The sequence below is a fragment of the Aythya marila genome (genome assembly GCF_965140915.1).
Source record: "Aythya marila genome assembly, chromosome: 6".
NCBI lineage: Eukaryota > Metazoa > Chordata > Aves > Anseriformes > Anatidae > Aythya > Aythya marila.
In genome coordinates this window covers 22619983-22642181 of record NC_139047.1, presented here as the reverse complement: position 1 = coordinate 22642181, position 22199 = coordinate 22619983, and the positions used below count along the sequence as shown (strand labels likewise).

The 22199-nt window shown below is 37.1% G+C and overlaps 1 protein-coding gene across 6 annotated transcripts in view; it reads right to left on the bottom strand.

The window, feature by feature from the left end:
* The window catches only part of RBMS1 (RNA binding motif single stranded interacting protein 1), a 148754-nt gene that overhangs the window by 14622 nt on the left and 111933 nt on the right, over nt 1–22199 (bottom strand). For all 6 annotated transcript variants that reach the window (XM_082763155.1, XM_082763156.1, XM_082763152.1 and 3 more), the window contains exons 5-6: nt 10950–11107; nt 7705–7784 (exon numbers count right to left, since the gene is read on the bottom strand). In XM_082763155.1, coding sequence (XP_082619281.1) covers nt 7705–7784; nt 10950–11107 — 238 coding nt within the window. The remainder of the gene's footprint in view (nt 1–7704; nt 7785–10949; nt 11108–22199) is intronic.

Here is a 22199-nt window from a genome sequence, read left to right as displayed (position 1 = left end):
ACCCAGAGGAAAATGTTAGTGTATCTATATATCATGCAATAAAATGTATTAGTACAACCTTGACCAGTGCTGACATACCCTTCATTCTGCCCGCATTTAAAATTTATATTGGTTCTTATCTAAGTCAGAATGAGTATTAAAAACCCCAGGGGACTGATAGCTTGGCAAAGAGCACGACTTTAAAACGATTGGCACAAAACTAACACAGCCTGCTGGTTGCCAACTCATCTCTGGTTTCAAATGGCATACACGAAATATTAGCTCTGGTTCTACTGGGAAAATTGCACTTCCTACACAATACATTTTTGACAGTCTTCTCTATAAAAGGTGGATGGACTGGGAGGCAGAACTGGTATGGGTTTGCTTGTCTCATCTCTGGGCTTCACCACACATCCTTCAGAGACATGTACCACTGCAACCGGTAGGCTGTTAGTCAACAGTCAAATAAATTTTATCTCTGAGAGGCAGACTTTAGAACATGGCAACCGAATTAACTTAAAATGGATTATTTTACAGAGAATGGTAATTAAAATCCTACAACCATAAAATATACTAGGGAAAGGTTAGGCTAATGACACTGGAAAAAATGCTGGAGACCTATGAAGGGTAAATGCACATGGAAGTAACAGAAACCCTAAAGCAGGAGACAGAAACCAGACAGCACTGTCTTCAAAATTTTGCATTTCTAAGGGGAGTTTTTGCATTACCAGAGCCTAATTTTGTTTTGGGGTTTTCTAGAAAGAGAAGCCTTAGCATATTTGGGGCAGAAAGTTGCTATATCAATATGCTGAAGGACTCACTGATGTTGGTCAGATCACACAGCATTTTAATCCACATGTAGTTCTACTGAAAAATGGAGTTAATCTCAGAACATATTACTCAGTACGGCTAAGGATGTCAGTTTCTGGTCTGAAATTATTTTGACTCTCTGATTTTACACGGTGAGGAAAAAAATACACCAGAAAGGGAACACTGAGATATACATAGTTAACTACCTTAGATGAAAAAAGCTGTTCCCCAAGCTCAGTATTTGTCTCTGGCTATTTATGAATTATTTCAAACCATCTAGTACTGTGAGAAGCACATGCAACTTCCAAAATACACACTATAAATTTTTGGATAAAGTCAAAAGCAAGTGGCTTGAGAACAGCATATAAAGGCATCTGAAAATAGTGGAGGTTTCTAGCCTATGATTCTGTATTATAGCACTCACAGGTAGTAAATACTTTATTTAAAGCCATATTATGCCTTCATTAAAAGTCCCCATAGTGAGCTGTCCAAAACTCTTCTGAAATGGTTATTTGGGCTTATATTTCCAATCATTGTCTAAAGATAAAGATCATTTATTTTGAAAGTCTGAGCAACTCTATTCAAGTGTTTGAATAAAAAGTTCACAAAACCTTATTTTAATAATAAATATTACTTTTTCATCATTAGATGACTGAAAACAACTTAATTTTAAATGATGAAACATTGGCGTCTTGGAAGCACTCCTTGACAAGTTTAAAAAGGGAGAAAAAAATGAAGAGAAATGATCCACATCTGTTGGACTGTGCATACGTAATATCCAGCCATGGAAAGAAAAAAAAAAAGGAAATAATAATAATAATAATAAACAATTAAAAAATAAATCAATTTATGATTTGCCAGAAGTTTGCTATCCATCTTATTGAATGTAGATCTGGTTATGTGAATCCTTGTGTTTTTGACCTTCCAGCTTCTTTGCTCCTAACTGTGTCCATAAATGAAGCCAAATGCTATGAAAGTTCCAGTTTGCACTTAAAAAAAACAAACAAACAAACAAACAAAAAACAGTCAACTGTCTATTTAATACTACCAACTGCTGTGAGAGTGCTGTATAGCCTTAACCTTCCCTGACTCCAGTTCAAGATCTGAATGCTGATGGGAAGGACTGTTGCAATAGAAAGCCAAACTACAGCTTTTGGCTGCTCTTCCATACTTGTGACCTAAGCACCACCTACGTTCACTTCTTCAGGAACACAATGACTGATGGTCATCAGAGGGAGATTCATGCAAAAGAAAAAAACCTTCACAGGAGCTGAGTATGATCTGTTGATCCCCCTCCCACAGAACAATGATCACAGCCCTTAGTCTCTTCAGAAATTTTTCTTCAGCTTAGCTTCCCTCCTGTTTGTTGTAAGATACGTAAGTTACTCTCTCTCAAACACATACAAACATGAATATATTAGATATATACAAACTAAAAGCTCCAGCAAGTCCTACAGACCAGTCAAACAATCTTTTTTTTTGTGGTTCAGGAAGGAAGGGAGAGTCATTTTTATTGTTTAATTGTTGGGAAGCGTGCAGGCCCAGCAATGAAGGCAGCCATTAATCACACAGTGATTTGTCTGTATGTGCACGACAGAGGCACAGTATAAATATTCGGAGTTGCATGTATGGCTAAGAGATGGCTGATTTAAAAGGCTACAACTTACAATGGATTTATGCTTCCACAGCTGAGATGCTATGTGTAAAATGCCCACTCTGCTGACACTTAACGAAAACCAGCAGACACCCTCTGTAGTATGGAGATGTCTGATGAGCTACTGCCACAGAGACTGTCTGTAACTGCACTTCTCAGTGCTTTAACAGCAGCCCAGGGCTTCAAAATCTGGCCGTGGAAAGTGCTGGGCAGCTCTCGCTGCCCTGAATCACCCTCTTCTAGGACTAATGTCTTAACAGAAGAAAGATGTGAGTGTAATATTAGAGAGTAAATACTTCCCTGTCACACACATGTTGTGTACATATGTACATTAGAATTCAGTCTTCATCTGCTCAGCGTCTACCCAAATACACACTGGGTGATATGATGAAACACAAGAACAAGATTGATGTTCTTGTATTGGACTTCATGTTTGCACTCTTGACTTTACATGGCTAATTTTAATGACACTTCACTAAGTTCTCCTTTTAGATACAAAAACAAACAAACAAAAGCAACAAAAGCTTTAAAATACTATTCCTTTATTCAGTTTTCTGCTAACCTGCATCTTTTAGAAACTTTCATTGCATATTTTCTAGTGACAAAGCATATGAAACTAATGAATTCTAACAGCACTTTAATGATGCAGCAAGCCTGTACAGCTAGAAACATTTGCCAAAAGCTGTAGGAATTAAAAAAAAAAGAAGTTGTGCAAACCAAGATCTCAAATATCAGTAGCTTTGTATGTTTAAAGTGAAAAGTATAAAGTATATGCACCTCACACCATCCTAATCTTTACTGAAATGCCATCCTAATCTTTACTGAAATGCAGTGTTCCGGGTTACATTTCTTTGATAATTTACACAGTATTTAGTAATTTGTCAAAGGGCTACATTTTGAGTGTTTTTATGCAGCATTTTTCTTTTCCTTTCCCAATGTTGCTCCTTAAAACTAATTATGAACTATGAGAACTAGAGCAGTAAAAGCTTCTAATCCTTGATCTAATGGGTAATTTTTTGGCGGCTGCCTTCAGTGTATCAATCAGGACTAACGCCAGCACTGTGACCTCTCGATACCCTTTAGCAGTGGTTTTCAGACTGTTGTTCATGGACTATTTCTAAAGGGTCTGTGGAAGACAACTAAGAAATGGCAGTTTATGGTAAAGTGGCTGGAAGTCACTATACAGATCTGCAGTGTTGGATACTTTTTAAAGGTAAGCAAGTAAGATAACTGCTTCAAGGCTCCATTTTCATTCTTCTCCTGCACTAGGCAGACATTGAAGATCAGAACCATTTCAAGCAGTGATGCCTACCACACGTGCTGCAACTCTCCCTAACCTATGTCAAGAGCACTGGCGGGTGCAGGGCTCTTGCACTTGTCTCCAGTTTCCTCCTTGAAACAAAACTGAAGTGATCAATATCTTCACTCTAAGTGGGAAGAGGAGAGTGGGTCACTGATAATCTGTGACTTTTGGGTCATCACCATAACCCACCATTCCTGAAGCCAAAGAAAAAATACTATGGGCTGCTCAGCAAAAATGCTCTCTGTCTTTCTTCCATTAAAACAAAAATATCATGTATGTTATTCTTCAGTAAAAGAGGTATGAAAGATTCTAACAAACATAAAAGTTTTGTAGCTTTTTCCTTTATAATGAAAAAAAATGCTAAGGGAGACAAATACACTCGGCCTTAAATACCTTGGTGTATTCTTATGCATTCTACAACACAACTGCTTTCTGTAATTATTTATACAATTATTCTCATGTATCATCATGCAGCTACATGCTGCTGTGATAGGGAGGGGAGGCCTTTCATGATTTTGCCCAGCAGATCATTTCTGCAATCGCTTTGGGTCCAGCACAAAACAAGAAGATAGTAAACCTTAAATACATATTTTTAGTGAGGGAGGCTAAGCATGTTGTCTCTGTTGTCACTACTCTTCTTCTATGTCCTGGCTCCTTACACTAGTTTAGTCTCTCTTTCCCCCGATTCACCTCATGAAATTCATGATTCACTGGGAAAAAAAAAATTTAAATACCACAAAGAAAACAGTAATTCTTTATGGACAAAAGCAGAACTAAACGCAGAAGTTATTTCAAGATTATAGAAATAATGTAACAAATGTTCAGTTGAAAAGGGTGTGCAATGCAAAAGCAAAGTCCTGAGAGAAATGGACAAAATGTAATAGCCCATAAAACAGAAAAAGATATTAAAATAACTTGCATAACAAAAGTACAAACCCCAGACTAGGACGAGCAGTGAAACTAATACACCACTCCTAAGAGTTGCAGGATCATACCAACTTGCAGTGCATTTGAAATTGTTCTCTGAGCTAACCTTCCTTCTTCTGGATTGAAGACAGAAGAGGACACACTAAATATCAAATATATTTCATTAAGCTAGTATGAAGCAGGGAAATAAAATCTTAGTAGCTTGTTGCATCTGGGTCCAGCTTGATTAACACTATCAATGCTCAGTGTGAGGCACATGTCACTAAAAAGTCTACAACCGATGCATTTGCGGACCCCTTGTACTACCCTCGGCCCTCTCAGACTCACAGAAGAGTTTCTGTTCTGTATTCCTGTGTTTCCTACAACTGTGTTTAACCCACTCTACTATTTAAACCCAAACTTAGTTAAAATAACAAAGCTGCATTATGAAAGCATGTTTTTGTTAAACAGATGTTCTTCCTCCCACACCTATTTCATTACAGGCCCTTCTCTCCTACCCTCCTCATCCTGATAGCAGTGTTTTTATAGCCAGCTCCCTTTGCTGATTTTAGCCAAGTTTCTAGGACACAATGTTTTAATTTAAACATAGTTCCAGTTCTACGATTTTATTTTGGATGTATTTGATCTTGATGCTCTATAACCCCCAAAGATGCTAATCTATTTCAAAACATTTTCTTAGCGTTTGTTTGTGCAAGAGCTTTCCCACTGCGTCCCCCTTCTCTGTGCAGGTAGTCTAAGACCACAGCAGCCCCATGACTCTGCCCCACTTTTGGCAGACTGCAGCCTATTATCATCGTGTGCAAGCTGCACCCTCCTATAAGCCTGCATTATTGGACACACGCCTGCTATGTGGTGAGGAACTCTGGGACGAAACTGAACACCATAAAAATCAAAGGAGCAACACAAATTCACAGCACCAGCATGGAAAAGTACAGCTGGGGCTATAACCTGTGCAACAAAACTGAGGATCTTTAACAAACTCAGTTTGCATGACTCCTTTATACACCTACTCATCTGTAGCATTTTTCAGCATTGTGGATTGTACGACTCATCTCACTTAACTGACTTTCAAACATTTGGAGTTATTTCATTCTGAGCCACTCATCTAGATACTCTTTGTGGCCATGAAGACAGCTGACAGCACATACATCAGTCTCTGGAGGTGTGTGCTTCTTTACATGTTTTAGACAGAGAGCCCTAGTGACTACGCTGCTGTGGGCAAGTCAGCACCACAGGTTAAAGTCCAGGAGGTGGATTACATCCTGAGACCCCTCTTCAGTCTTACTTTTCTGACAACTGCCAATTCTGTACAAATTTTTAATCTCTTTCTTTTTCTCTCTATCCGTGCAAATTAATTACATTTTCCTGGTAAACATTTTCATCCACACTCTGCAGAAACCATTCTTATAACTCTGTGCAGCAGCTTGAACCTGATAATAAAAGGGTGCAAGTCCAGCTTCAGCAGCGGCCCACCAGGGACAATGATTAACAATGATACGCCTGATGGCTCATTCCCTGAGAACAGCGTAATGCAAGTGAGAATAAGAATGAGCAAACTAAAAAGCACTAATAGAAGGTTCTGTTACAGCTTTTTACTGTCTCTAATTGAATAGAAAGCCCTATATGTTAATTTGAACTCTCGGTTTCTCCATACTTTTTACTCTTAATTATGTCCAAGCCATAGCAGCACTGTAAAACTAATCATGGAGGGTGGATCAGAGCACAGTCAGCGTTCAGTGAAAATCATTCCATGATCTCCTTGCCCCTAAAGGGATTTTCCGTCTCATAAAACACAGATTGCTAAATATCTGAAATAGAAAAATAAATGTTACAAGCCCTACGTATAACAAAATTTCAACAAAATAATTGTAGCCTCAGCAATCAATCCCAGTGCAAAGGGTCCACAAAAGCCAGTGAAGTCAAAGCCCTGCATTAGATTAGTGCTGGTGAAGGGAGTGGTTTCCTGCGCTCTGAAGCAGCCTGCCATCCCTACCGCAGCACAGACTGCCTCAAACTGGAGTAATCTTTCAGGGATGAAGCATGTATGCATTTTTACTAAAAAAGCTACATTCTTTTCTGCCTGCTGATGGCTGCTTTCCTCTTTTTCCGTGTCAAGGTCTGGCTCTGGAGAACGTTTCACCAGCGGGATAAAGGTGGCTTCAAGCAACCACATCAGCAACGTAATTTGTAAAATTCCCACTTGGGATCTGCAATAAAATGGCTACCAAAAGCAGTCTGGAATGTCAAGCACGTATTCTTTCCTCTTTTATTGTCCTGTTCTCTTTCTATTTTACTCTGCTGCTCTGAATTTCCTTTCCTCATTTCAAGTGTTTATGGAATGTACATTTACTCTCTTAGAAAGAGTGCTGACAAAACAGGCACACTGATGGGGAACGTGGCATGACCAAAAAAATATCACATCACATAGTTTCTCTGCATTTTGCCTTGCACGATATTTCTAGAACCATTCTTCTTGCTGATCACCTTTCATCTTCCTGAAGAACCTCAAAGCCTGCATTGACTTGAGAGTAAAATCTCCCCATGAATGAAAATGCCTAGCATAAATGCACTGCTGCAGAATCTAATTTTTTTGATCAAATCTTTTTACAAAATTACTTCAGAAAAATCATCAACAGATGGCAAAAGTAGTCCATTCTTTTGCCTCTTTGAAAAGATAAATTGTAGATGATCAGCCAAACTCAGTTCTGATACACATACAACACATACTTGTCTCCTGACTTCAACTGGGATTATGTGGTGTGTAAATTTGTGTACAGCTGGCTCAGGGCATCTTAGGTGGTTGTCTTATCTACTAGGAGAGAATGGTACTAGATGCCTAGAATATTTTTGGAGTAGGAAAGTGATATACCATGTTCCGAGTGAGCAAGCATTACAGACACCTAACATGAAAATTTAATTTTAATAAGCCTGCCTCTGAATGAGAAACCAGATACAACAATTGGCCTAACTGGCTCCCACTATGTAAGCAGTAACCCATTCATTCATCTTGTTAGAAATATATGCAACATACCAGAAACTCCTGCTGGTGTCTTTATGAATTTTCCATTAAAATGAGCAATCACTGCTTCACATTTTTCTGTTGATTCCATCCTAAGAAAAAAAAAAAAGAAGAAGAATTTACATAAATTAAATACTCATCCAGATTCCCACATTTCTGCCTTTGTAAGTATACTTCTTTCTTTTTCTTGCTTCACTTTTGTGGCTTGTTTTCCTGCATGAGAGCAATGATGTTCTCTGAGAATACACAGATTCAGAAAGGTAAAACTGAACTCAGTTAACTTTTTATGCGGTATAATGCCAAAGTTAATGCCAAACTTCAAATATAATACTCTTATTTATTTAGAGATTACATAAAACATGGATAACTGTAGTACTTTTGCTGTCTTGAGGAAAGGAGATCAATACACATTCATAACTGAATTCTAAGTGTCCGTGATGAATACAACAAATGTTAATGCCATTATTGATAGAGGATACTGAAGTGTCTGTACAGTTTAAGAGAACAAAACTGAAATAAAAACATGCCTGACTGCATGTACCAAACTGCCTTTGCAGCTTTTAGTTTATATGCATCATTACAACTAAATGACGTACCTGTCCCTAAATTAATCATCGTTACCTTCCAAACAGGACCAATAACATAACAGCTGTGGCTGCTACTAAGAATCTATCCAGCATCCTGAACAGGTTAGTGCACTTCTGTTGTCAAAACTAGCCTTAATGGCCTGGGTGGACTACTGGTGAGGTACTGCTAGACCGGGAGTGGCTCCACAGGCTGCAGCTACATCCTTGCATTGCAATGTAGATGTGTCGGTCCTAACTACCAGCTTGGACTAAATTGGAACAGATGACTGAGACGTGCAAGGAAAACAAAACATATTTTAATAGAAGAATATATTTTGCAGCTGTCTGCAAGATGACGTTTGGGTGTTTAACAGGGATTTTCTTTTCATTTGCTCACTGAGTTCTGTAATGCAGATCCACAAATTATGCCCAATGACCTCAGCAGCAAAGAAGCAGTGCTAGAAGTTAGTAAGTCCTAGCACTTTTGAATTCTGATTGCCTTTCTGCATGTACCCATGAAATGTAGTCACAGACAACAACTAAAATCATCAAAATGCCAGACTAAACAAAAAGTTTTCTTTATGGTTTCAAAACCACCTTCTAGACAATTTACAGAAGTTCTGAATTGTTGGATCTGAATCAAAGAAATCTATTTTTTTTTCTCATATGAAACGAACAATATAACTTAGTTTCAAAGTCAAGCCTGGACTTGATAAAATATATTATCCGTTATTAACTTATTAAAATGCTCCCAAAGGCAAGAAATGAAAATCTTTATTTAATGTCTACATGTTTCTCTATGCAATTTTAATATTTATGTAATAATGTTCCAATATCTACCTTGCAGAAAGGACGAAATTTTGAGTAGGTATCACACTAACAACTTATTCTGTAAATTATGTATAATGTATGTAGGTGTGTATCTATAAATAAATAAATATATATAAAACATTAATGCATTTGTATATATAAAACATACAATGCATAATAAAGAACCTACTGATAAAAAACTAATCTTTCCTAACGTTTTCAGTACAGGTAACATTTTGGATACAAACAAGTCTTTTGGACTTCTACATAAAATTTTAAAAATCTTCTGACCATATTAGAATAAAAGCATTCCTGAAATACCACTGTGGATTCAAGGTAGAGTTAATAGGAAAGTTTAGAGAGAAAAGACTGTATAAATTCATATAACCTGCTGGAATGTTACTGGATTCTGCCCTTGGATTCATAATACCAAGAAGTGAATGCTGTATTTAGCAAGTACCACTATTTTCAAAATTAGTAAATACAACTTTTGGATACATACTTTGTACATCATCCAAAATCATGTATGCATGTTTTACATATGGTTGTACTGAGTTCATATTCAAACACATGCATATGCTTATATGAAAAATTGCCAAATTAAACGTACACAAGAAGTATTAGAAACACTTACTGATTTATTTCAAGGGGACAGGAAAAAAATAGGTAGGAACCACTATTAAATAAAGGAGTATCATCCCACTCCTTGTAATTTTATTCTTTTGTTGTTTCTTCTTTAAAATGGACACTTTTCCAAGCAAATACATCATTTGGGGGGGGGGGGGGGGGGGGGGAGGGGAATCACAGTCTCGTGAATTACCTATAGCCAACTCACAGGGATACCATTCCCTAAAAATTTTGGTTTCGTCAGGAGATATAATTTCTCCAGTCCATTTCTGTGCACTAATTATAGACTTTGCTATTTGTTCAAATAAAGAGCTATTGTAATATTCGCTAAACTTCTGAATTATTGGAATTTGACCATTGACTGAAATTTCACAACATATTTTTGAGAATCCCAGTTCTTTGCTCAAAGCATGCTCCTATTTTTGATAATGTAAAAATCCAATCTAAACACTCTAAATATAATTGCCATACTGGGTTTAAGTATGACTTAATCAGAGATGTAAAAATACCAGAAAGATACAGAGAAGGCTTCAATGAAAAGACCCTGGAAGAAATTACCTTTTAACCACATAAAAGGTAGACACACATGAACAGAACATTTGGGAGGTATCTACTCATTTATTGAAAATCTATTCTTGTTGATTTAGGAGGCATAATTGACTGAGCTGCCAAACATTTTAAGGTGAGATTTACAGTAAATGAATATTTTGTTTCCCAAATGACAACTTTAATGGGCCAGAAAATTCAAAGGACAGAAAGGACAGAAAATTCAAAATTCAAAGAGTGATGACAAGTGGATTTTCTCAGAGGAAGTAATGAAGAAGAAATTGGGGGGGGAGAGGGGGGGAGAGAGGGCTGTCCTTCCTTATGGTCTCTGTCTGGAATTCAGGCCTCAAAAGCCAGAAATGTCACAGCAGAAGTTTCTGTGAAGCCCTGCATAACCCCTGCGTCAGGGACAGAGGAGAAAGGAGAAGTATAAGGAAGATAAGGAAGTGGTAGAGTGAACTCTTATTCTAGATAGTTGTCCAGTAAGAACAACAGATGCAGATTTAACCATATAAGCAAGATGAGACACAGCCATATTTGCTTAAGCATAGGATAAATTAACAAAGCCCGGCTCATATATCTCTCTAGATATCCTTTTTCTTTAAAAGTATGATCATTTTTTACAACCTCTGCCATTTTCCTCCTATTCTGGTCTCTTCAATTAACAAAGGAAAAATGCATCCAGCATGGCTAAGGACACTGAAGTACCTGGCAAAGCCAACACCACGGCTTGTCCCACTCGAGTCACGCAATATCCTTGTAGAAATAACCTGCCCAAACGGTTTAAGCATGTTCTCAAGCTCCTGCTCATCCATTGAAAGCGGCAAATTGGAAATGTATAAGTTAGTTGGATCCTGTTCTTGTTGCTGAAACAGAATTAAAAACAAGTGTTATTGTCCTAGCAATGGGCAAGACATTTTGAACACAAAATATAAGAACCATTACATGTAAATACTGCTACAGTTTTACTTCTCAGGTGACTTTTCCCTTGCATTAGCAATCTCCATCTTTGGTCACTGTACATAGCACTCCTAAGGGAAGTTCCCCTTCTCCTGATATTATATACTGCTGGCAAGGACAGTTTTTAAAGTGGAGATAAAGGTGAATTATTGACCAGTTTATCATATGTATTACAACTTAATATTTCAGATTATTTTTTTGAAAGAAGCAGCAACAAAAGCAACAAAAAGGAAGAAATGAAATGAAATACAACACTGGTGGAAAGAATTAAAAACAAAACAAAAAGCTAGATGTAAACTAAATCCAGAAAAGATTAGAATAAGAAAATGAGAATAATATGGGGAAACAAGAAGATAATGAATTTTAAACTATGTACATTGACAAAGTATTATCATAAGAATTGGATGAGGTACACAAAAGTGAGTGGGACACTTGTTCTCTCCCACTGACAAACATTTCTGAGTTTTCATCATACTTTTGCATTATGCATTGAAACAATACAAAAGCATTCCTTTTTTTTTTTTTTTTTTTCCTAGAGACAGATAAAATAACAGAAGAGGACAACCAGTAGATGAGTGATCAGGGCTTGTATTAGATATAGAAGACAAATGTAGTCACATCTTTGCAATCCTGCTGACCTTACGGCTATCTACTTTTTGTGATCTATGTACATAGCAAGAAATTCCATCTTAATCAAAGAAACATTTCTGCTGAAATTGATCGTTTCCAGTTTGTCTATAGATTCTCCAGCTGTGGTTAAGGAGGCATCTCTTGCATCTCTCTCATGCTGCCGATTGCTGGCCATGCTCTGTGATGAAATAAATTCTTAATCTACACAGATCTATATGATTTGGCCCTTACAGTTGTGTAAAACCTTGATGATGTCATTGTGGCTTCCTGTATAGATGTGTGTGTCTGCAGCATGTAGAATACTCAGAACTTCTCTGGCATTAGGAATGGTGTGACATGAAAGAAATAAAATTTTATTGGCATAGGCCTCAGCATATTTTCATTCGGTGCAAGAGGGCTAACTTAACAGTACTGTTGGTAACTTATTGTATAATTAATTTATTTTCTATCCTGGATATCACCTCTCAGTTGGTACTGCTGTTTCCAAGGATAAAAAAGAGAAAGAGGGCTAAGTCTTGGGCACTTAAAGTACAGAAACGAGTTCTCACACTCCAAAAAATAATGAAAGTTAAAAATGGGGAAGCAAATTGTCCGCTTAAAGACCTACTCTATTTTGTTTCACTGCGTCTTGCACTCAGTTTTCTGTAAGTTTTTTGTTTTTAAGAAAATTTAGCATCAAAGGAGATACAAAAGGGAAATGTTCCCATTACACCCTTCTGATCTGCACACAATGCCACCGATACAACTCTTAATTTCTAGCCACACCAAAATCTCATGCAACTTACAAAACACAAACTTTTTCAAGTGCCTGAGCGTTATCCTATGCAGTCCCTTTACAGTCCATTACATATGGCATTAAATTAGCACACGTTTTTCCTTTTGTTATGTAATGGGAACAACACCCACCGCCAGTAATAGTGAATTGGTACAGTATAAGTTTGTCATTTAAATTATCTTTGAACACGTGACTTGTCTTCTGGATTAGAAAAATCAGCAGAAAGAGAAGATGAGAAAATAGATTCCCAGGGAACCCATAGTTCACATTAATATTCACTGCTGGGAGTATTCAACTGTGAGGGAAAAATCTGTGTTACAACAGCTACATTTTTGACATACATTTTAAATTTCCTCAGCAAGGAATGTGAGCTGAAGATAACTTTCAAGTTTTTAGAATTTGTTTGTTACTTAGATTGTGTTAGACAATTTGGGGTTATACCTTAAGATATGAAGGCTTACTTTCTTCTTTAATGAACACTATTAACAAAACTTTTCTACAGAAAGTTTTAGCCACAGGCATCACAAAATTGCACTTCTAGCTATAGCATAATTTCCTGAAACTCAGAATAGTATTTGAAGGGAAAAAACTGGATTTTTAAAATTTTTTATTATAAGCTGTAAAATATATTGCTCGCAAGTATCCTAAAACTTCTCTAAATAACCTGAAACAGTATACAGGCTGGAAATCAGATCCTTTTAATATTTTCACCTAATTTGCTAATTCTTTTATTCTATATTATCAGAAAGTCTGAATTATATTATAAAATGTTCTCATTAAAAAGCCTAACAATCTTTGGAAGGATGAGAAAATAAATAGCAGATTTTGTTCACACTAATAAAAATGCAATATACGTGCTAAAAAAGAAATCTCACATTCAGAAACAAATAACAGAGAAAGAAAATCACTTAACCGCAGAATGTCAGAGCAATGTTTTATTTGGGTAACTGGGGAGATCACATTCCCCTTGTCCCAGGCTCCTTTTCCAGGCTGTGGGGTTACCACACTTTTGCATTATATGTGGTGTATTAAGGATAAGAGGTCATAAGCTTTCCTTGCCACAAAGGACATAAAGCCTACTGCAATTCACTGTACCACATGAAGATCTTCCTCCATACATGCTGGAAAGCTCAGTTCTTGTACTTGTCCACCTAACCAGAGAGCTTCATGCCATAAATAATGTCACAATGTTGTTAGAAGAAATGAAGGGAATGCTTAACTCTTTGAGAGTATTAGCAATGTTACCACTACCCCAAACTGTAAATCCCTTTGCAACTAAGGATGAGGGGAAAAAAAGGGGATGGGAGAGGTGTCAGGAAGTCTTTCTAAGGACAGAAATCAGTAGTGATGGAGAAATTTGGCTTGAGTCCCATGAAACAATCCTTATCTTGTATTAGTAACCAATAGGGTCTCTATCAGGTAAGTGCTGAAGGGGTGACTGGTAAGGACTTATTTCTACTTGCCTGACACTTTCTCTGTGTCAGTCTATTACAGCCTGAATACTCCAAGGGATTTAGTTATTTCTGCTTTTGGTCCTCCAGTGGGACATACTGACCACAGTGGAAAAATAGGGAGTTTGAAGATACTTCTAGGTAAGCCCATAGCTGGTTTAAAAGAAAAAGGGAAAAAAAAAAAAAAAAAAAAAAGCTAACATGGAAGACGAAAGGTGAAAAGGCAAAAAGAAGTTCAGTGGATAGGGCTGTCAGAATGAAATTCTGGGATACTAACTGGAATTTCATTCCTCTGTAATTCTCCCAGAACAAAATAGTTAAAATGCCAACAAACACATGCCAAAGTGCACTGAGGTTATAACTACATTGCAGATGCTTCGGCAGTACCCCAAACCCACAGCTGCCCAAGAGTGGAAGCCATTCAACCGTAGGATCAATCTAACAGGATAAAGTCATTTAACCCACTTCGTTTTGCAGGAAAAAAAAGACTGCCATCAGTAGTCAGAATAGCTGATTTACAAAACGAGGATAATACTGTTGGGGTAGATATAAAGGACGACCAAACTCCTTTCTAGAGTATATCTGGAATTTTATGCAGTTTGGCAGTAGAATAATTACACCTATTAGCATGCAAAATACCCCCTCCCCCCATCTCGATTATTCGTGTCATCATGCAGCTTCTGTCTTCTCCACAACATTAAGTCTTAAAACAGCTATCTGGGTAAGTGTGAGGAGATTGTAAGAAGCAAGTCATTTCCTTTCCCTTAGAACACGCTGCATTTCCAAGCTGACTTCCAAATGGCATCCACAACCAGAACTCCACATCCATCTTTATCCTGTCTTACACAAAAGGCACTGTACAAACAGATGTTTGCATTTATATAAGGATTTGGCATGGAAAATGGTTAAACAGTTAAAAATTCAGGAAGTTTTGAGAGAGACAAACTTTTTAACTTGTCCCTCTGTCTCTCTCTGGCAAACAGCAGTTTAATACATTAAGTTCTGTGATTTCCTTCCTTACTGAAACCCGTCCCACCATAACACGGTTCACACAGTTATTACAGTTCTGTTTAAGACGGGAAAATTAACTCCTTTTATATAGAAGTTTCTAACCTTTGTTCTGCAATTCAGCAAAGAAGTGCAAGGGGCAAATATATCTGCAAACATAACCATCCTGCTCGAACCTTGCCTATAGACCGTAATCATTCTAAGTGCTTTCAAAAGTAGATTTTTCTGTGGTTGAAATCCATGAAACCACATCATTTACTTTCACCTTCGGAATTTCAAATCTCATGAAATTATTTGTACAATATTATGAGAATGATCAAAAAGAATTATTGAAGTCAGTGGAGAGGTTCCTACTTAGGGCAGCAAGCCACCATTAAAATATAAACCACTGAACCATTGGGATTTTTTTATTATTATTATTATTTTTTTGATCTAAATGATTTAGGAAAATTGCTTGAGAGTCTTCATGTCTCATGTAGGGTCTCCTCAGTTAACACAACCTTCAGCAGGTTGTTGGGAGTTGGACTCGATGATCCTTGTGGGTCCCTTCCAACTCGGGCTATTCTATGATTCTAGGTCCTGAAAGACACTGAAAGCACACAGCACTTTGCAGATTATGAGCAACGTCAGGGAATTTGTGGGCTACCATAAGAATGCACATTACTGAGGAAACTAGGAAGTCTTATTTTAGCAATTCACGTCAGCAAGTTTCTGTTGGTCTTTTCTCAAACACCTTTAGTTGTGTGTCCAGAACTTCTCTAGCGGGGCACAATAAAACAAACTTGCAGAACAGTGCACCTTCAGTTCAATGCACTTCTTATTCCCAAACAGAGCTTACAACACTAACTTAATAAGCTGACTACAAGATAAAGTATTTCTCTGGAATAAGAGAACAGAAATGGTCAACCGCTAACATTCATTTCTGTAGAAAAGCGGTGATCAGGAGTCCTACATAACATGAAAGGCTCTACCATCATCTGAAAGAAATTAACAAAAACCTCCCTGTGCGTGTGGAACTGTTCCTAAATTGCAAGCAAGAAACTTGGCAAAATGATAAGACATCTGTTTTCTCTTGCTCTATGTAAGGTCACAGTTAACAGATAGCCATTCAGAAACATGTGACTAGTCACTGCTCACAGCATGGAAGATCCTCTGGCTGATAGGGAAGGGATTAAATGCTTGTCTGCCTACATATAGAAACTACTTTAAATTTTACAGTTGGCCTGTGTCTCACCAAAATATGTCTGTTTTAGCCACAGTTTTAATACTGTCTGACCACAGACTGTTAACAACACAATTCAGTGGAAAAATCACTACCATCATCTTCACTTGTTATCCAGAATTCCACAAACACTGTATATGATTAATAAGCTAAGTATTTTAATTCGTTTTCACAAGCACATCTGTATTATAAATCAAAACTGTCTGAAAAGTAATGTTTAACTATAAGCACTGTGTTCGAGTTTGCAATCAATCACTGCAGCCATATATTCCTTTTTATTCCTTGCGCCCTTTTCTCCAAGGGCACTGACTTGCACCCTGACAGTGCTGGATATCGCTCATGGATGCCATCGTTTTCAGCAGAAAGCTGAATAAGCCCACCAAAGCTTCTAACAGGGCACTCGATCCTGGGCTGAACAATGCACAGCACTACTTCAAAACTGAGCTAAGACTTTTGTGGGCTGAAGCTGTGTACTCAAGGGAAGCAGCTGTTAACTGGCTTATTTAATGCAAATGCAATTCCTGAAGTGATGGTCATTTAGGCCTCAGGTAAGCAAAATTTGGCTTACTTTCAATTTATTGTAAAATGACTTGTAAGAACATGGTTCTGCAGTACTGCCCACTATATTTAAAACAACTACCCTTTATTTTTTAATTATAGCTAATTGAAATTTAAGTACCCAAATGGAAGGAAGCTGATTACACTTACTTAAGACAGCCTATTACCATAGGACTTAATACTATTGCCTACAAAAGGCACTACAAACTAAGTAAAAAGAAAACTCCTCTTATATGAGAGTTTCTAAAAACTGCTGTAGAAATCTGCTCCTGTTTGACTATCATCTGTTCTTTGGCATTCAGAAACCCAGATGCAGAATAAAAACTACTGCAATATGCCTACCTTCTCTAGTTAGATTAAGTGCACATGCTACCATGGTAACCTAAACTTATTTTCTTACTTTACTCTGTAGGAATGAAAACTGATTTAATTCTCCAGAAGGTTGCCACAGTGAAGACAAGTACAAAAAGCAATACATTATTAAAAGTCATAAAAGTTAGCTGTTTCTCATTCTTGTAACTCAAAACCATGTTCTTCATCAGCGACGTGAAAGAAGACTACCCTTAATGCATTGTTTTTAATAGTACTGGAACAGCCTTGACTTCTGTCGTAAAGACAAAGACAAGTGGCTAAGCAGACCTTTTCCTCCCCAAAAACATACCTGCTGTGCAATTCACACTCTAGTGTTAAAGTTCATCTTTTCCAAACATGTTTTGAAAAAAAAAGTCATCTACAGTAAGTTTAGAATATAAAAATTGCACTTAACTGGAAAGATACAGCTACCAACCCGTGGAGGGTGCTCCACTGTTCTGCCTTTCTAACCATTTGCAAAGAATATAAAGATGACAAGTTTATTCCTCCCTGGGTTCTGGTGCATCAACACGATCTCAAAGGGCTAACATTTATAAGAAATTAAAAAACACCCTCACATTTAAGACACAGTTTGGTGTTGCTTTGAGGGTCAAGAGACTGCTCCAGAAAATGGAAACAGTTACCTCGTGACTGCTGAACAGTCAGAGTATGCTTTAAAACTTATTTTGCATTGTTATCATGGGCATCCTTCTGACACAAGTCTGAAGGCGGTCCTAATGTTTTGCACATGCCTGAAATACAGGAAAACATTCAGTGGTTTGTTAATGCAAGATCAAATGCAATACGCATGAGTATACTTTCTTGCTTCAGTGCTTCTCTAAGTATGTGAAGATTTTAAGGAAGTGAAGACTTTAGGGAAGAAAATATAAAATTATGAATCTGAAGCGCTAAATCCTAAAAACATGTGACTGTGGGGAAATCTTTCAATGGATAAACAATGAGTCTTCCCCCAAAAATGCACATTAGTAGATGGAACAACATTCCTTGGCTCAAATTAACAAATTTCATTGGCCGCAGAAATCCTCCAAGCCCATGGACTACTTTCATGGGTTCTGTTGTAAGTTCACATTTACCAAAAATAAGTTTGTGTTTCTGTAGGGAAAAAAAAAAATAATAGGAAAACACAAACTAGAAAAGACTGAATATCACTCAAGAGCTTGGCTTTATCCAGGCAGCAAGCACAATCATACTTCTCATGGCTTAAGTTTGCTAGACAGAAAGATGACAAGAATTATGTTTTGTTTGGTGTGTGTGGTTTTCTTTATAAACCTTTCTTATGCAGTAGTTCATTTTTACCTTGTATATTTACATACTGGTTTACATCAGGAAGAATAAGAATTGATTCCAATTTTCCTGTTGAAAGGGTCACTTGTGCAACCCTCTGAAACAGTTACTTCTGGAGCGAGCATCAAGCTAAACACAGTTCAATACCATTCAGTGAGAGAAAATCTGGTAACACTGACTTCAAATGCCTGATGTTAAGTTCAAGGTCAAAAACTTACGAGGATTTGGGATACTCCTATCTCCATAACTTTCAGACCTTGCTGTCTGATTCTCATTTTTTTTTAAAGTCTTCATTCAAAATGCCAATGTACAGTAGATTTTCTGCATGCACCTACCTTCCTATACAAAGCCATTTGCTATCTGCTCTGAACAGCACTGACTTCTACGCTTATCTCACTACTTTTACTTTTGGGTTGGCGTGGGAAGAGGAGAGAGAAATTTCTCAGATAATAAAAATTCACCCTGATAGCAATCATAACTTTTTTAACACAGATTGGTAGTGCTTATGATATTGTCTGTATTGTTCATACAGAAACATCTATTTGGGGGTGGTTTATTTAATTTAGGAAAAAATGTAAGGTACAATTAAATCTTAATTGACTAAACCTTACAAAAGTAACATTTCAGGTATATCCTAGGTTATGTGTTGTCATAGTCTCCCCTCCCAAAATTAAAAAGACCTGGAATTCAGTCAAATGTTTCTAAGCATCCCCACTAGTTTTCAAAACAGGATTTCTTATTTTAATGGTCTTATTTTAAAATACCATTTCTACAAAATTCTTTTAAGCAGTATTATATTCCTTTTGAGTCCACATGCGCCCAAACTCCACATCCCCTGAAAGCTATAGTATTCAAACAACTATAAAGACATTTAAAAAGAAATCTTTTTCCTTTGTCATTCCTTAGTAACAGGGGACTGCTGAACAAATCTTAGATCCCATTTTTCATAAGTTCATGAAAGTAGAGAGGTACTCAGCAGCCCAGCTTTAATAAAAGATCAAAACTAACTATGAAAATGGTAAGAGCTGTTCAATACTATTCCTAATCTTCTCTCAGAATGCATAGATATGCAAAGTCTGAATTTTTGAACTTATTGGTTTATTATTGAAGTGTTCCTCGAGGAGCAAGGACAATAAACTAATAACAGAAATTTCAAGAAGAAATAAAAATGAACCAAAATAAAAACTAGACTCTCAGCCAGTTACTAACTAGCTTAGAATTAACTATACTCTTGCAAGACATGCATCTGCTCTTTCTGTACATCACCTCTAGCGTAAAGAGGTGAGCTGTTGGTTTTGAACTGTGTCCTGAAACAAACTGACTGCCATCGCAGCTCACGTCATCTCCTCATCCCCTTCCACAGCCACTGGCACACACTGGAAAAGAAAACTGAATGCTGGAAATACACCAATGGAAATGAGGAAAGGGGATATTACCCATCACCCCCACTTTAATTTTCAGTCAAAAAGCTACTCCCATCCCCCTGGCAGTGCAGTAACCATCTCAAAAGAATTATCTGACCAACAGGAATTGTTAGAGGCGTTTCCATTTCAGCTGTCACCAGAAGATGCTATTAACACAGAAAAAAAAAAAAAAATTCTCAAGCTGCTTTGAGTCTAACTGTCTTAGTAAAGTTTTCCAAATCCAGATTTCTGAAAGAGCAGAATAATTGAAGACATAACGTTTCTTAAGCAATGGTCTAACACTTGGTTCCTTAATTGACACTATCATTGTGACATCTCCCAGGACGTGGCCACTTCTCCAAAAAAAAAATGACCCCCACTGGGACAGATCTCACAGGATGTGACTCGAAGCTATGTCTCAGGCCCCAAATTCTCCAAGTCTGCTCAGCAATAGCTGAAACACAGCAAATGAGACTATGCTTTTCTGGAGTCAGATCAGCTTCGAAGCAGACACATGAGTACCGCATGCGCTTACCCAGTGCACAGAAAAAGCTCAGTCATTATTTGAAATTATCTCTACAAAACAAACCACTGAAGTTTTAGTAAGTATAATCTGGATTGTTTCTACCAAACTACAATTTGTAGCTGACCTTCAACAGTTGGGTAATTTTTAATTCATCTATATATAGCTACAGTACAATGCTGCAAAAAGGGGTTTATGGCAGTCAGACTCAGAACAAGGCAGTAGAATTTTTCAACAGTAGAATTTTTCCTTCTGCTTCATCTGTAATCCAGGAGGAGGCTGTGAAGGCTTAGGAGCGGTGCTACTGACAGCCATGAGCGGAGTGTGGGGATGCTTTCCCAAACGCAGCCAACAGGCACTTCTCTTTGTTACTCAGGCAGTTACACTGGTCACTGAGGAAATCCATTGGGCAGACAGCTGACAAACTGTTGTCCTTTCTGTGTGACATTCAGGCACGTGCCAGATTAAACAGTTTCACTGTCGTTCAATCACCTTAAAGCACTAATGGTAACACGTTAAAGGAAGATATAAAATACACAAATCCAAGTAAACTTTATACAGTTTCATGCACACGAAGAGTCTGATTTGCTAATAGTGTCAAAAGAACTGGAAGTGACTCGCAATCCTCAGTTTGGAGCATCCCAGTGGAGATAGGATTTTTCAGACAAAAGGCACGGCTACCCTCCCTGTCCCAATTCAATGGCACAAAATAAAAAGACGAAAATCAAAGCACTCAAACTCTGTCACTTGTGACTGTTTGTTGTCACTACTGATTGTTGTTGTTGTTTTGTGGGTTTTGTTGAGTTTTCTTTTGAAAATAATTCAAATACTTACCGTGTTAAGAAGCAGAATAACAAGTTTTACTCTAATGCAAACTTTATAGTTATAGATTTCCCACAGGTCAGCAAGCTTGACAGACGCAAAGTGTCAGAAAATCAATCAAAACTGTCAAGTAGTATGGTGCACATTTTTTCATTAACACTAACAGAAAGAAATATTACCAATATTGCAACTAACTGGGAGAGGAAATGATTCAAAAAATATATACTAAGGGAAAAACCAAGAAACTATTCATTAGATTACTATAATGAATTATTAGAGATTCTCCATCTAGTCAATTCAAGAAGACAATTAAATCACCTAAAATTCTTTATTAGCAAAATGAATTTACTTGACTTGTATTCTGCTTTCTCCCCTCCTACCTAGATAAATCTGTAAGATGGCAGACAGAAGCTTTGAAAAATCTGGTGTATATTTCAAAGTGATTACCTAAAAACTAAAAATTAATTAAAAGGTCTTTATTAAACATTCATAAAATATTATAAAAATAAAAAGAAGTCCAGTGTTTTCCAGTAAGCATGTATGTTTGTATCATGGCTGTAATGAAACATGCATTAAGTATGAAACATATGGTTTCCATTTTGTTGCCCTGGAACCTATCCAAAGACTTTTTATGTTGTTAGCTTAACTGTTCTCCTCAACTGAGAAGCTGTGGAAAATATCTCATCTGAAAACAATCTGTACCTAATGGATAACTATAAAAGATTTGCTAGATCTGCTGCAGACTATTTTATAAGAAAGAATCCAAGTTTACTGTTTAATTACTGGAATATTTTTATTTAATTAGAATATAATTTTCAAACTAACAAGAATTTACTTTAAGAGGTAACACAAATTATATGAAAAGATTATGTCGGAAATATTTTCTTAAATAAATTTGTAGCGGTGTCTATGCCATTCTATTGGAAACTGGCCATCTGACGTAACAACAG